The following is a 16,022-nucleotide window of genomic DNA, read 5'->3' on the forward strand; positions in this document are numbered from 1 at the left end:
TTTGCATCAGTTATTTGAGTGTTAAGCATGTATTTCTCTTCTGATTCTGTTGTCTCCCTTCTTAGGGTTAAAGTTACGCCTTAGGTAAATAAGAATTACAATTACTAAAGTCATTGGAGGGTCTACTGACCTGCTGGTCAAGCCTTCGGGGGTTTGGGCAGCAAGGTCCTTGGATCAGTCCCTACCTTGACATGGCGAGGAGGGGCTCACGAGTTTAGAGGTTTAAAATATGATCAACCTACCAATTTGTAGTATTATTGTTGCCAGTCCAATTTTCTGGTAATATTCAAGGTTTAGTTCATCACTGACTTCGGCAATGGCATTCGGGCTTAGTCCCTGGATTAGTTCACCCTACATTTTGTGCAGGTTTGGTAGGTTATATTGTGATTGAGCTTTCTCTACCCCGAAATATACTCTTAACAAGGTTAAATGCCAAAGACTGTAATAGAGCATCTCTTTCGAAGTTATGTACCATGCAACACGGATAGTCAAATACAATGAGTAACATGTTTTGTAAAAAAGAAGAAAAAGCTGCAGCAATGACAACCATGTGCTGTTTGAGTTGCAGCCTCGTTATCTTTTATTGAGAGCTCTCGTCGGAACAAAGGCCTTGAATATATGTAATGTAAACCTCCCGCAGAGTTAGAATTGTCGCAATCAATCTGGAAAATCACATCCAAGTCAGGAAATAACGAACTGTCTTCCTTTTAAGCATCTCCCATACTCCCACCAGACGTGAACTACATTTGCAGTAGTGAAAATGAAAGATCAATTTGCGAGAAGGCAGCGTGTGAGGTCATTTTGTACAGAGAACGGGAGTGGCTTATCACTGAGAACGTATGCAATTAAGTGCTTGCTTCAAACAGCGTTACAGACATTAGCCTGTGACCTTTGAAGATATCAAATTTTACATCTTATGCTAGTGACTGAGGGAAATACATAGACAATCAAGTATCGCTTAGATCATACAGTGGACATCTCAATTCAATGAGTTCACCTTTGATTTACGAGGGAAGGAAAAGAAAAAGAAAAACTTACAAGGTGATTACGCATCTCCAACATCATAGTATACTTCTGAGTTTTGAGCCACTAGGCGTGCACTACGTCTAGGTTTTTGTCTCATCAATCGTTTTCGACAAAACGTAACTAATATTGTTCTGTTGACGAACCATGGATAGCCGTTAGGGATAAGTGCATTCCGCAGGAGAAATGTTTTGGGAAACAGGTTAAACAGATTTGTGTAATGGATTTTTACATGTATGGAAAATACGTATTTTGTTTGTCAACTCACTAATATATTTATGGGTTACCGAGTATTATGGGTGGGGCCCTAACGACTCTAACCCGGCCCTGACCGATCCGACTCTAAGCCCTATAAAGCCCTCATAACTAAAGTCCTCACAGAGTTTAGCAGGCTGACCGACCCTAAGGCTTCTTAGAGGGCTAGAGCTAAAGGTTCTCAAACATAGGCCCGAATACCTAATTCAAAATTTCTAACCAAGTCCTGGGGTTATAGTTTCACATTTTCACTATAAATACACGCACTATAATTGTTCAACTCTTTTGTTAAATATTTTAAATTAAAATAACATTGTCCTTTGTAATTTATCACTTACACCCAAAGGTATTTCCAATAACTTGTCTTATATAACAAAAACTTGTCAACCTATCTAGCAGCCATGAAGAACAATGAGTACTAGCCTAATAAAAAAATAAGACTTTACTCCTTTGATCATCAAATCAAAGTCTAGAACTAAAGGTTTCCGTCCACACCATTAAAGCAAAATACAGAATAAACATTTGTAACACAGAAACCAAAAAAACAACATTTGTCTGAAAAATAGCATTTGTAAAATGAAGAAAATATATAGGCCTGGCCCTAAAACCCGGCCCTAAAGCCTTTAAAGAGGACTTAGAGTAGGGTCAGGGCTTGAGATTTAGACTTGTGACCCAGCTTGACCCGACCCTATGCTGATTTTAGGGCCGGGCCAACCCGACCTTAATATCTAAAGAGCTTTTAAATGTTTAGGGCCGGGCTAGCCCGACCCGGCCCATTGCCCACCCCTACCGAGTATTACTAGATGAGAAATTAGGATTTCTCCCCCTCCCCCCAAATACACACATTAAAAAACACAGTCAACCCAATTTGATTTTTTTTTTTTGTAATTGGCTCATCTAGTGGGGGTAATACTAGTTAACCCTATATTTAACAAAAAAAAAAGAATACCAATTTCAATTAGAAGATAATCCTAGAGAAATGACTAGAAATTGGGCTTTAAACACTTTCTTTAGTGTGCTTTTTGTCTAGAGAAAGACCAATATTATCTTTTGATTCTACTCCAATTTTAGCAACATGTCACTTTTTGGGTGTATTAACTGTTTTTAAAATTTCTTATTTATCTTTTTTACCCTTTCATTTGTAACTGCCAATTTCTTCCACAAATAAATAATATTAAAATCTAATGTGCCCAGGCTATAGGTATGTGTGTCAATCGAGGCCACTCATCAGGCAAGGGTGCATGTGTATTGCTCCAAGATATACTACAATCAAATAATACAATTGTCTTATAAAAAAAAAAATTTGTCCTTTCACAATTTCACAATTTAAATTACAACAAACAAAACTTAAACATGTAATTCAAAATTATCAGAGATGCATTTTAAATTGTTTAAACTGTATTGAAATTAATTGTAATCAACATAAAGTTGATGTTTTCACATTGTTTTGGTCTCTCCGCAAATTAAATTGGAATTTTGTAGATTTCAATGAATTTTAATTATTTTTTAACCCACTACTCTTTTGGTAACTTTAGTTTATAGTTTTTTTTTGTTGGTAGTTGGTAGGGGTGACTTCGATCGGATTTAACCTCCTTCGAATTTTTCCAAAAATTTGAAACCTTATGCTAGCCAAAATCCGATCCAATTTTTTTTCGATTCAAAATATATTTCCAATTTTTTTTTTGAATTTGGAATTTTTTAAATTTTCAAAGATCTTTTACTTTCAAATTTTTTGGAATATCATGCGCCAATGTTCATTGTAGGAGAAAACCATGTCCACAACACCAATTTTTTTTTCATTTTCATTCAAATAAGTAATCCAAGAAAAAAACGAAAAAAACATCATTACGACCACCAATATTTTTTCAATTATTTTTGGAAACCAATGTTCATTTTAATTATTTTGATTAACAATTTTTTGGTAAAAAATTTGTAGTTTTTTTTTTTTTTTCATATCATTGTGTTATGACAAACGGTGTAATGAAAATTCAAGTGGGGAAATGGCGGTTAAGTATATATATTTTGAATAAATTGGTAATAATATCGGAAATTTGAATTTTTCGGATTGGATCGGATTTTAGAATTATATCCAAATCCGATCCAATTTTTTCGAATTTTCGAAAATCGAAAAATCGGAAAATCGCCCATGAAAACTACACCCCGAGCCGCACCAATTTTTAAAAATCGTTGGGTTGGGTTCTTTAGTTGGGACTAATAAAAAAGGTCAAAATTGTAAAAGTCAATCTGAAATTTGAGACAAATATCAAATTTCAGTTTTTATAGAGGAAAAACAAAAAAAATATTTGCTATTCCTATAAACTTAAGAAATTTGGATATGTGTACCTATACCAAATTTTCTAAGAGAAATGAATCAAGTGAGTAAGAAGTACTCTCTTTAACTTCGTTCACTACTTTCGAAATTCTAATTGTTACTTTCTGTTCCACTACTAGTTTAGTAACCTCTATCAGTAAACTAAAACCGGATATAATATTACATAGTGTACATGCATGTTTGAATGAATGTGTACGCAGACACAAAATTTTCTTCTATCATATTCCATTGCTTTTCCTGTTTTCCGAATCAAGAAATAACTTTACCGGCCTTTTCCCATTCCATATATTGATTCCAAGAAACTGCTTTACTTTCTGGCAATACCAGTCTACTAGAAGCTTAAATTTAATGGATGCTACAAGTACAGAAGCCATAAAAGGTAATCTTTAAGTAGAAGTTCACTGGAAAAGTCTGAGCTATTAGAGGAAGAGATAAGATGGTAGTATATCAAAGTCTGGCAGAACTAACACCTTGGTCACACGTTGAACAACAGTTTTAATCCACGAAGGGTGCGGCAATCACGTGCGCTTTGAAATGAGGTACACCAACTATTAATACATGCTAACAACATTCTACGGCAAGATGTAGACTGCAATAAGAGTAGGTAATGCATTGACGCTGAATACCATCATATATGAAAACATATCAAATAAAGAAATTAAGAGTACAGAATCAAAGTACAGAACGAGGCTCCATTAAGGGTAAGTAAATCAGATAATTTATATGTTGCGAATAACGCGGAAGCTATTAACAACAAACTACCAACAAGACTACTCAACAACTCCCAAGCAACACCCAATCAACACAAGCATATAAACTAAATAGAGAAGATAAAAACATACTCACACAAGACCAAGTGTTACGTGGTTCGGCAATTTACCTACGTCCACACGGCGAGCCTTTGATAGATTAGATGTACAAGATACAAAATTACAAAGAGGAGCAACGCGGAATCGATTAACAACAAACTATTAACAAAACTATTCAACAACTCCCAAGCAACACACAATCAACACAAGCAAAACTAAATAGAGAAGATAAAAACATACTCACACAAGACCAAGTTTTACGGGTTCGTAATTTGCCTAAGTCCACACGACGAGCCTTTGATAGATTAGATGTACTAGATACAAGATTACAAAGAAGAACAACGCGGAAGTAATTAACAAACAAGACTATTCAACAACTCCCAAGTAACACCCAATCAACACAAACATATAAACTAAATAGAGAAGATAAAAGCATACTCACACAAGACCAAGTGTTACGTGGTTCGGTAATTTGCCTACGTCCCCAGGACGAGCCTTTGATAGATTAAATATACTAGATACAAGATTACAAAGAGGAGCAACGCGGAAGCGATTAACAACAAACTACCAACAAGACTATTCAACAAATCCCAAGCAACACACAATCAACACAAGCATATAAACTAAATAGAAAAGATAAAAGCATACTCACACAAGACCAAGTTTTACGTAGTTCGGCAATTTTTCTACGTCCACACGACGAGCCTTTGATAGATTAGATGTACTAGATACAAGATTACAAAGAAGAGCAATGCGGAAGCAATTAACAACAAACTACCAACAAGACTATTCAACAACTCCCAAGCAACACCCAATTAACACAAGCATATAAACTAAATAGAGAATATAAAAACATACTCACACAAGACCAAGTTTGACGTGGTTCGGCAATTTGCCTACGTCCACACTGCGAGCCTTTGATAGATTAGATGTACTAGATACAAGATTACAAAGAGGAACAATGCGGAAACAATTAACAACAAACTACCAACAAGACTATTCAACAACTCCCAAACAACACCCAATCAACACAAACATATAAACTAAATAGAGAAGATAAAAGCATACTCACACAAGACCAAGTTTTACGTGATTCGTAATTTGCCTACATCCACACGGCGAGCCTTTGATAGATTAGATGTACTAGATACAAAATTACAAAGAGGAGCAACACGGAAACAATTAACAACAAACTACCAACAAGACTATTCAACAACTCCCAAGTAACACCCAATCAACACAATATCAACACAAGCATATAAACTAAATAGAGAAGATAAAAGCATACTCACACAAGACCAAGTTTTATGTGGTTCGGCAATTTGCCTATGTCTACACGGCGAGCCTTTGATAGATTAGATGTACTAGATACAAGATTACAAAGAGGAGCACTCAACACTCACTTAGAATGTATCACTCACACTCACACTCACAAAGAATGTTCACTCTCTTTTCTTTTTAGTTTAGTTCTCTCACAATCTCTCTCACTTAGAAAAATATTTCTCTCACAAAGAAAGGTTGAAGATTCATTCTTCTCTCAAAGAAAAAAGGATGAAGATTATATTAGGTCGTGCTTGGGCCTTGGGCTTTTTCAGGCCCAAAACAACATTATAATATGTTTTACACTACACATAATTGAAACATTCCCAGGTTTAAAGTTATCATGATAACTCTATTTTCGCTTCCATGGTCTAAAATTATGTCTTACACAAAATACAACCTGTTTGGAAAGTAAAAAACACATGCCCATGTTTTGGTGATATACCGGAACCAATACCACATGAAATTTAGAATTTACCCATAGAAATACATACATCCTTCCAAAACCTTTCAACTCCTTCAAAGCTAAACCAGTTCTCCTTCATCTACAACAGACAAAAATCTCCAGTCATTCGAAAGACACGATAAAAAATATTTTACACAAAACAAAAATAGTTGCACAACTAAGATAGTTTTTTCTTAGGATGATCTAAATTGTGTGAGCACAAACAGTAAAGAGTTCCTATATGGGCTTAGATTAATCGCAAAGGATATCAGTGTCTATGCTGTGATTGCTGTCATAGGAGATATGTCTACCCATCCAGGCATCCCAAGTGGGCTCCTTGGCGGCCTGGCACCATTTGTGCCTTGAAGTCTTGGCATCTTGAGTACCACGTCTGCGTCTTTCACAACATAGCAAGCTATTCTAAACCTGCTTCCCTAGGGCCAAAAAGAAATAACAATAACATTGATTTTTTTTCGTTTCAAAGACACCAAAGGAAGCAGCCCATAGTCTAGTGTCTTTTCTAAAACATGGGCTATTAAATCGTTGAGTACTCCCCGAGTAATCAATGAGTACTCGCTATTCGCTGTTTAGCCGACCCGACTAACAATTTAATCCCCGATTACAATCAGGCTCAAAAACTCTCCGAGTACTCGGCCCGATTAGCCGATTAGCCAAGTAATTGTGTTCACTATTTCAATGTTAAACATTGAACTTGACATTTTGCCGATTCGACCAACCCTCGATTCTGTAAAGTTCTACATTAATCATATTTATTTTAGTTGATTGAGTGTTTTAATTGTTTATTGATTGATTGGGTTCTTAATTGGATTCATTATGTTGGTATTTCAAAGTTAAATATATTTAATAATTATTTATAAAGAAATATAGTGTTATGAAAAATCGTCCGATTAATCCCGATTAATCCCCGACCGATTACACCTACTCGCTACTCGCTCTTCAAGCGAGTAGCGACCGAGTAGTGATTTAACTGCACAACTAAAACCAATACAGATAATTCAAACCATCCGTCATGTGTTGTAAAACTCTTCGGACCTAGCGTCCATCTACAAAAAGAACCCTGACTGAACTGTGAAATTCAACTTCTTCCAACTTTGATATAGAGCCCATATCCAACCATTTGCACGCATAAATCAATGTCTTCATTTCGCAATTCACGTAATATCAGTTTCCATGTTTTTTCCTCAAAATTTTGAAAAATACCGCCTTTCAGGGTAGCAAAATTTATACTGAAAACAACATTTTGCACTATGGGGCAGATAGTGAATGAATATACTTAAAGATAAGAGTCTGGTTTCCAACCAGCCATCTTCCTCTGTGCTTTAATTATGAATTCCTCATATAAATCTGCCGATAACTCTTTTATCTTCATTAGCAGCAGAGGCCAGACAATAATCACTCAATATGGGTAAGCATTCTCCATTTCTCCACCACTTGTAGAGTTTGAGTTTTCGTACCACATCCTCTGATATTTAAAAGTCAGACCTGTTTCCTAACCATATCTTCGAGTATCTTCCATCCCATTACACAACAAAATTATAAGATTTAACACTGCATTACGACCATTAGAATTCGGCATGAATCATAGTTTAATTGCAAATGAAGAATACATTCCAGTATTCTACCATTTCTTCAAATAAATCTGTAACCACAATAAAATCACACATGAAACACCATTAAAATCTTCCACCCCTGCAAAATCATCCAAAACACGCTGAAGAGATTGTAGTTCAGCTGGTAGGTTTTTCCCATGAAATCATAACCTGCTTCAAAACACCTAGCTTAACCGGATATGTGGATACTGTTCAGATCGTCTAAAAGGTCAAACAAACTGATCTTTCCTACATTTCAAGCCGATTCCCTTTAAATTCACTACACTAAGAAACCACAACTACGAAGCAGAGGCACAGCTTGAGAGTGGTTTAATAATGGCTTCATAACAGCAAACTTATTAAGTACTTAATTATGCTTTCCATAATACCTAAAAGTATAATCAGTACCTACCCAAAAAATCTTGCCATGGAATTATAATCCATGAAGAAACTTGAGAAAAGGTGACCCTTACCGCTTCTAGTAAACATGCCCAGACAGGCTAGTTGCATCATTTCCTTTAGCCCTAACTGTATCACCCTGCTCTGGATCTGATAAAAACCCCTCAAGAGTGTCGTCCTTCAGAATAATGTTTAACCTCTCATCAACAAAAAAAACATTATCAGCTCCTTTATCCCCATTTTCTATTTCAAGAACAATCTCAAATGAACATTCTCCTTTTTCTGAAACTCGGCAAGAGCATTGTATCTGACTCGCACCTTCTGCAGACCTAGTCTCCTTTGATGATGAACTAGCAACAACTTCCATAATATCCTCTTCAAACCCCATCAAGGCTGCAAACAATTTTGAAACACGAAGCACATTAACTTTTGTGGTGTCCTGATCATTCTTATGAACCTCTTCTTTTCTTTTTCAATCATCTTCTCCTTCTTTCTCTTTCTCTCCCTCTTCTTACCATTTTTTTCTTTTTCACCCAGGACTTCAGTTACAAGAACCGCGCTCGTTTAAATGAGCTTGATTGCGTACAACTGAACTCACGTAAAGGAGTTCGCCTTGATGTGACTGAAGATTTTCTTAAGCGCAACACACAAAACAAAACTCATTTGCGAGTTTGGTGCCAACCAAACTCATTTAAAACAGCTCGGCTCAGAGCAACCGAACTCCTCAAAATACTTGTATATATAAAAAAATTAAAAAAGCCCCTAGGCCCTGGTTATCATTCTTCACTAAAACCCATATCAAAACAGTTAGTTGTCTTATATGGTTTGCAATATTAAATTTAAGCTACACAAAACCAGTGATACAGACAGACAGGCAAACACCCATGTTTAGGTCATACACTAAAACCAATACCAAATGAATTTCGAATTTTACCCGTTGATGTACAGAAATCCTTCCGAAAGCTTTCCAATCCTTCAATGTTAAACCAGTTTTCCTTCATCTATCACAGAAAAGATATCTCCCATTATTTGAATAAGATACATGGGAAAATGTTTGACACAAGAATAAAATATACAACCAAGATCTTTTTTTCCTTGAAATAATTAAAACAAAACATTTAATAATTCCTATATAGGCTTAGACGAAATGGAATTTACAGTATATAATTTTAATGCTATCCTAAGCCTAAATTCATATAATAAAAAGACTGATAGTCTGCTTCCTACCAGTGGGGCTGGTGTGGCATTGTCTACTAGGGCAATAAAAGTGATCACCCACTCTTGCAGGAAAAAATCTTTCTAATTTGGGAAGATTTGTCTCTGGCCATCCCAACTAACAATGACTTGAAGAGCCAAATAGGTAAACCCTGTCTCAATGTTAAAGCAAGTATGCTAAATGAAGGTTACTTGGCAAAAGTTATTAGATTTTGTTTTCTTTATGATTATCGACATGGAATTTGCAACTTACGAAGTAAGGGTAGCCCTCAGAAATGTTGAAATCTTCTGGTGCACTTTCCATAAATAGATATATGTAATAGAGAACATAAATGCCACAGTCCTCGTCATTCTTCTGTTGTGGTACCTGAAAAGGTTTTGTTTGAACTGTGTAAGCAAGTTTTGAAAAGGCTGAACCATTTAAACTGGCATGCTAAGACTACCTTAGGGACAACGAAAGGAATTTTGGCACCTGAGACCTCAGTTCTAGCCATGCCTTCTCCTATATAGATGTCCGTTATAAACCTGAACAATACAATGTTACATATAAATTTAGATACTTTGCTTGCTTAAAACTAATGAAGTTATGAGATACAAGAAGGCAATGACAACAGACTTTCTAATAGTGGGTTCAAGTTTTTTTGGATCTGCCTCCGCAAGAGAATCCAACAGTAGCATGCACTGCCTTTTGCAGTTTGGTAGCAAACATTCTCCAAAGTTACATAAAATAAGAAGCCTCCAGTGACCCCTATAAATCAAAGAAATAAAAGATTCATGTTAAGACCAAAACAATAAAAGGAAAAGAGGTATGCTTAATTTTTCATATTTCAAAACTTGTCGGATATCACAAAAACACAAAAGATAAAAAGTTAAAAAATACACAAAAAAATGAATATGTTTAACTACTCATATTTCACAACTGGTCGGATCTTAATCGAGAATCTGTTATGGCATAAAAAATGGACAAACTTACCAGACAAGCTTAATTATTTCAACCTTTTTTACATCATGAACAAGGTTATCTTGGTCAAACTCAACTAACATTACCCATTTTCTTTGAGAGAGACACTATCTAATCAAATTTTATATGAAGGCCTGCATCATCTATAATTGGACAAGCATCCACAGTGCAACTAAAATGCATAATTCAAAATGTGGATACATTTTCTCGACCAGTATGCCAACCATTTGTCTGGCTATCAAAAATGAAGTTACCAGTCATAACGACTAATTAGCTTTGTCCAACTAACCATATGACACTTTCCCTGGAAAATTAGCTACAATCATATTCCTCTTAGCCAACAGCTACCACAATATTTACCATCACCACCTGACATTAGGGTGGAAAGAGAGGCTAATTTCTGATATACAAAATGTGACATCCCCAACACATTTTGATCAAACTATTTCTTTAGTGGATGACAGTAAATACTAACTCAACTTACCAGCAAACAATGGGTACAAAGACGTATTTGGTTGAGCGGATATTTTTCTTCTTTATCCAGTTTAACACTTTCTCCTTGAGTCCTTGTTTCTGATACAAATCAAACCATAAGCAGCCAAAATAAGTGAAGTTATTCCTCCTTTCAGTTGGGAAAGTCTTCCACATTTTCCTACAAAAACAAGACCTCTTTTACAACAACACACACACCAGGCAAACAATACATTTTACACACCAAAGTAAGAAAAACATACTCAAAATAATCATCAAACTGGTTTGAGCCCAGTTTCCCCCGCTGTACATAAACTGGATTGTCAACTTCACCATTCGCCTTCACCTCATTGTCGTCATTGTCATCGTCTTCGTTCAATATGTGAATACTCGATGATGATCTCGTCCTTGTTCTTCTGTCACCTATTCTATTACTAGTTCTCCTTCGAACATTCTGCATCACTGCATCCACCTTGTTCCGATGATTTTTTCCGATTTTTCGAGACGCAATATCCATATGTGTCTATGCAATAAACATATAACAAAATCACTTACATGTCATTTGAAAACTAAAATAAATAACAGATGAAACGTTACCTTTGAGGATAGTAATGAATGTGGCTCGCATAGTTCAGTTTTAAATGAGTATGAGTATGAGTATGGTTGACAGAATTCAATGGAAGTGGTACAATAGTACGACTACATGTTACCTTAAAAACCAACAGATACTCTCCAACAATGGTCGAAGCCCATCTGTATTGTTTACTCAAAGGCCCAATCTCTAATACTCAAGCCCACTCCTTCTCAAGTGCTGAATCATAATATAAGTCTTTCTGTCTTTGATTGCATAGGAGAATTTTTAAAGCGTAAATATCACGTTGTACTAGTTTTTCTCTTTTGATTTTTTATTTGTCTTGGAGACTTCTCGTATGCCTTTACAACTCGATCAAATATTAGTACCAGTCTCCCAGATCATATCCCAAAAATACATGTTGAAAATTTGTAACTCTCCACTCCAGTGCAACCAACGTACATACCTAATATTAGTATATATTGCCTGACCAACATGGCATATCAGTTCACACTTCACAGTGTATCGTGTATGTATGTCATCCCTTGTCCTGAGTTCAATACAAATTTGTATAGTATGGTAATATCGTATACAACATTGTCTTTGCCCACTACCACACCAGTTTCATGCAAATCGTGCTTCTGTACGTATGTGGTGCTAAGCAGGTGTTTGATGAGGTTTCTTGCATTTGAATTCACTCAAGAGAAAGTGACAACTTATCTACCCCCACTCTTCATATAAGAATAATTTTGCTCCAACTGCCAAAGGAAAAAAGAACAGGTCATAACAAAAGGAAGAAATGGACGATGATGATAATATATATTGAAGCAAATTCGATTTCTTCCTGAAACATCACAAAATTCGATCTCAATGTGATAAGGATTAAGGACCCACTTAATTAATAGATAATTCCAATCTGTTATTAGATCAGCACATGGATACTGTCATGCCAAACTAGAAATTCAAATGGCATAAAAAGCTAAATGCCAGACTATCCTAACGCAATTGGTCCCCAAACTTGTGGTGCTTTAATTGGAAGAAAAATCACTATTCGCTTTTTATATACTCTTGTAGTAAACAACCTACCTCCGTCGAGTATACCTGCTGTCCTAACTCCTACGTCTTTTCCTTTGAAGCCTTTTCTAGGAGGATCCTGCTTCACGACTAGACAATGTGCATATTCTTTTATAATTAAACCAAATTTAAGTAATGAGGCACTGAGCTATTTGATTGTTTTTATGAAAAGAAATAGATGTATGACACAAAATTTTGTCAAAATCCTTAAATCCGGATTACTTATTATTATGATAATATATAGTATGATCAACTTGTGGTTCATCTCAATCATTTAATACGTTAGACATCTTATGACTTGCGACCAGTCTGTGACTATTCATAGGCGAAACACAACCTTAAATTGGCGAAAACAACTGCGTTGAACTGGAGCACTGAGACATTAAGTTAGAGACAACGATTTTTCAATAGGATATATTGATTATTTTCCATGTTTATATTTAACCTATGTGTATGCTCATTATAAGATTTCTGTTTTAATAGGAATATGCTCACTGTGAGCTCGCTCAAATGAATTGAATCAGGTGCTTCCATATATAGCATGTCTTTCGTACGTTCTTCTCTTGGTGTTAGTGACATTAGATTGATATAGTTCTGCTTGTCATGTTCTATTAGATATTATATTTACTCAACTTTATTTTGGGAAGTAAGTGCCTTCTAGTTTAGTTGGTAAAAATTTTAGGTGATAATATTAAAAATCTGGATTCGAACCCTGCTACATATTATTGATTTTTTGAAGTTAGAACTTTTCACTCCTAGGCAAAAAGTGGGTCTTTAATAATGTACTACTTGCTAAGTTAAAAAAAAAAAAAAAAATGGGTCTCTAATAAATGTGGCTTATATAAGTGCGGGTGTCAATCAGGGGTGTTGCTAGCTTAGCTAGCATTCCCCAAACAACTTATCCTTCGTTCTCGATTCTAAAGTCTTCGTAGTTTTTTGGAATCATAGATCGAGTGAGGTACCGCCAGGTCTTCTATTGTTAACATGCACACACACAAAAGAATAAATAAAATAAATAAAACATGAAAAAAGGACAAAAAGCAAGTAACTAAAATAACAACAAATATATAAAAGATGGCGTGAGGTCAGTTTTTGATCCTTGATGAGTTTAATGTCACTGCTACTTCCATTTAACAACGTGTATGTTCTCTTTGTGTATGTTTTCTTTTCCGTAGTTTTCAAAGAAATAATAATAATAATAATAATTAAAAAAAATGATAGTCGATATATAGTTTTCAATTAATACCAAAGAATTGGTACAATATGCATATATGTATTTTACGTAGCTTTACAATGGCACATAAAATAAGAGTTGAAAATTGAGTTCTTTAGCAAAATTAATGTTATAGATATAACATTAAAAATATAGTGTATTGACAATAATACGTGATGCTCTTTAATAAAAGTATAGCGTATCTAACTTTAACTGACGAGCAATTTACTAAATTTTTGAGATAGTATACCACTACATACATATTTTTCATAATTTCTTTTAGAGATTATTATTATTTAATCCAAAGTGAAAGAACACATAGTGTGTGCATATTGAATGCAATAATTTATGAAATGCAATAATCTCATTAAATCATTCATCACGGTGTGTTTGGTCACAGTCGAGTAGTGAGCCCTTCTCAGGGTCTAACTTATTTTGCAGCACCACTAAACATGTGGGGCATTATGTTCAACAACATGCAATTGCCGGCAATAATAACAATTAATGGACCGTGCTCAAATGACGATATGTCACCTTATAAAGGACCTCAAATCATTCATTTCTATTCTTAAACATGAGTAGCGAATTTTTATTAGAGACATATATTTGGCTTGTATAAAAGGTAGCAGTTTGATTACATTGTATTTAAGAGGTTATTGGGTATATACATAAATGTTTCAGGAGAATAAGGGCCATCTTATTGAGAAGGCTTAATTTTGCAGTTTGCTCTTTTGGTTGAGGGTCGCTCCCGTATTGATTTTATCTATTTTTGGTCTTTTAGATTTGTAACGTAATTCTGTGGGAACCATTTTGTATAGCTTTTTTTAATAAGATTTCTTACCATGTAACTTTTCACACACATACTATACGTTTAGTACATACACGTTTAAGAATTAAGATCATTGTAAGACATTTGTTATTTTTCCAGTCTTCATCATATCATATATGTATAGTGTTTTGTCTTTTGACCTATCTGTATGTGAAAATCTCTTTTACAACACTTTTATGTTTCTACTTCACTTTGTAGTTATGTTCTTTTTATCCTATTCAAGAGGAGAGTTCTCCATACTCTAGCATAATGTGGTAGGACAACTTTGAACTCATCTTCCAATTATGCATACTGATTTGAAATATGTAACCATTTTCAGGTACGTACTAGAGAAGAAGCAAAGTTGGCAAGTGCCCCGCAACATAATTTTGCCATTTTGTATAGTTGTTAACACAAATTGTTTTGTATTCTCTTAATTGTAGCACTCTATAAATCCAAAATTAATTTTCTTAAGTTATTGGAGGATGGACTCTAAGCTGAAAATAACGCAATATACGCTGGTTTTGACTTTCAGGATGACGATATTACAAAGTTAATGGAATAAGTTGATATTTTAGATGTCGGATTAGGAAAATATCTACTATCTATTATCTATATACTAAAAGCGAGACCTAGATAATTTTCTCTCCCATGTGCACTCTAATACGTTAGTTTTTTCTTCCCATGTAAGACTATAATAATAGGAAAGATAATCTTTTAATAGTGTACAATTCCACATACATAACCCCTCTTTGGAGTTTGGAGAGTTTGAAGATATTTCTAATTCTTATATTTGGAGAGTTTAAGTGTATTTCCAATTTTTATATAATTGATAAAATAATAAAAATTGCTAAAAAATAGGTGATTTGTAAAAAATAATTTCCTATTACGAATCAAACACTTTTTGTGCTCCAATTCTTATATATTTAATCAAATAAAAAAATTGCCAAAAAATATGTGATTTGTAGAAACTAATTCCCTATTACAAATCATACAATTTTAGTGTTTATGATAAAGCAACGACTTATTTCGAATATATCCTTAATACAGCCTCAAAACATAGTTAAAAACAATTATACAAAAAATAACATCACAAAATATATAATAGAAAATGAAAAAAAAAAAAAAAAAAAAAAAAAAAAAAAAAAAAAAAAAAAAACAACGACAAAGCAATAATGACAAATATTTTAAAAAATATATAATACTGAATGAAACTAACGTCAAAAAACAATTAATGGGGAACCGAAAACTGGATGTAAATGCATCGAACTAACCTCAAATAATATTTAACGGGAAATTGGAAATTGGATGCAAATGCAAATATTAAACTAATCTTAAAAAGTAATTAATAGAAAATTGGAATATGGATACAACTGCATTAAACTAACCTCAAATAATAATTAAAGGAAAATAAAAAATTGGATGCAAATATATCAAACTAACATAAAAAAAAAAAATTGTCGAAAAATCGGAAATTGGATGCAAATACATTGAACTAACCCTCAAAGATTAAATT

At 34.3% G+C, this 16,022-nt stretch overlaps 1 protein-coding gene and 1 long non-coding RNA gene across 4 annotated transcripts; both read right to left on the reverse strand.

The window, feature by feature from the left end:
- Window positions 1-3,746: 3,746 nt before the first annotated feature.
- LOC147494909 (uncharacterized) lies at window positions 3,747-4,198 on the reverse strand. The gene is made up of 2 exons (XR_015200300.1): window positions 4,081-4,198; window positions 3,747-3,965 (listed from the first exon to the last, which is right to left on the reverse strand). It is a non-coding gene; the product is annotated as an uncharacterized LOC147494909 (long non-coding RNA).
- Window positions 4,199-6,068: 1,870 nt separating this feature from the next.
- Window positions 6,069-11,569, reverse strand: LOC147494910 (Cysteine proteinases superfamily protein). Of its 3 annotated transcripts, none has more exons than XM_086569404.1 (9): window positions 11,438-11,569; window positions 11,104-11,363; window positions 10,854-11,021; window positions 10,025-10,156; window positions 9,852-9,933; window positions 9,662-9,775; window positions 9,128-9,194; window positions 8,268-8,586; window positions 6,069-6,284 (listed from the first exon to the last, which is right to left on the reverse strand). In XM_086569404.1, the coding sequence occupies exons 2-8, from the start codon at window positions 11,355-11,357 to the stop codon at window positions 8,273-8,275; spliced, it is 1,131 nt and encodes a 376-aa protein (XP_086425530.1). In that variant the 5' UTR covers window positions 11,358-11,363; window positions 11,438-11,569; the 3' UTR covers window positions 6,069-6,284; window positions 8,268-8,272. The 3 variants fall into 3 exon arrangements, with proteins under 3 accessions (XP_086425530.1, XP_086425532.1, XP_086425531.1); XM_086569405.1 differs by lacking the exon at window positions 6,069-6,284 and having other exon boundaries at window positions 8,371-8,390; window positions 8,512-8,586; XM_086569406.1 differs by lacking the exon at window positions 8,268-8,586.
- Window positions 11,570-16,022: the final 4,453 nt, after the last annotated feature.

Source organism: Coptis chinensis, chromosome 6 (genome assembly GCF_015680905.1).
Source record: "Coptis chinensis isolate HL-2020 chromosome 6, ASM1568090v1, whole genome shotgun sequence".
Lineage (NCBI taxonomy): Eukaryota > Viridiplantae > Streptophyta > Magnoliopsida > Ranunculales > Ranunculaceae > Coptis > Coptis chinensis.

Bases quoted from the DNA above. Each gene is read 5' to 3' on its own strand.
- LOC147494910 (XM_086569404.1), bottom strand. From the start codon at position 11,357: ATGGATATTGCGTCTCGAAAAATCGGAAAAAATCATCGGAACAAGGTG. The intron at 9,934-10,024 runs GTCTGTTGTCAT...TGTATTGTTCAG, and splicing joins CTTGAACCCACTATTAGAAA to GTTTATAACGGACATCTATA. The intron at 8,587-9,127 runs GTAAAATTCGAA...AATTGTTTGCAG, and splicing joins GGATTTCTGTACATCAACGG to CCTTGATGGGGTTTGAAGAG.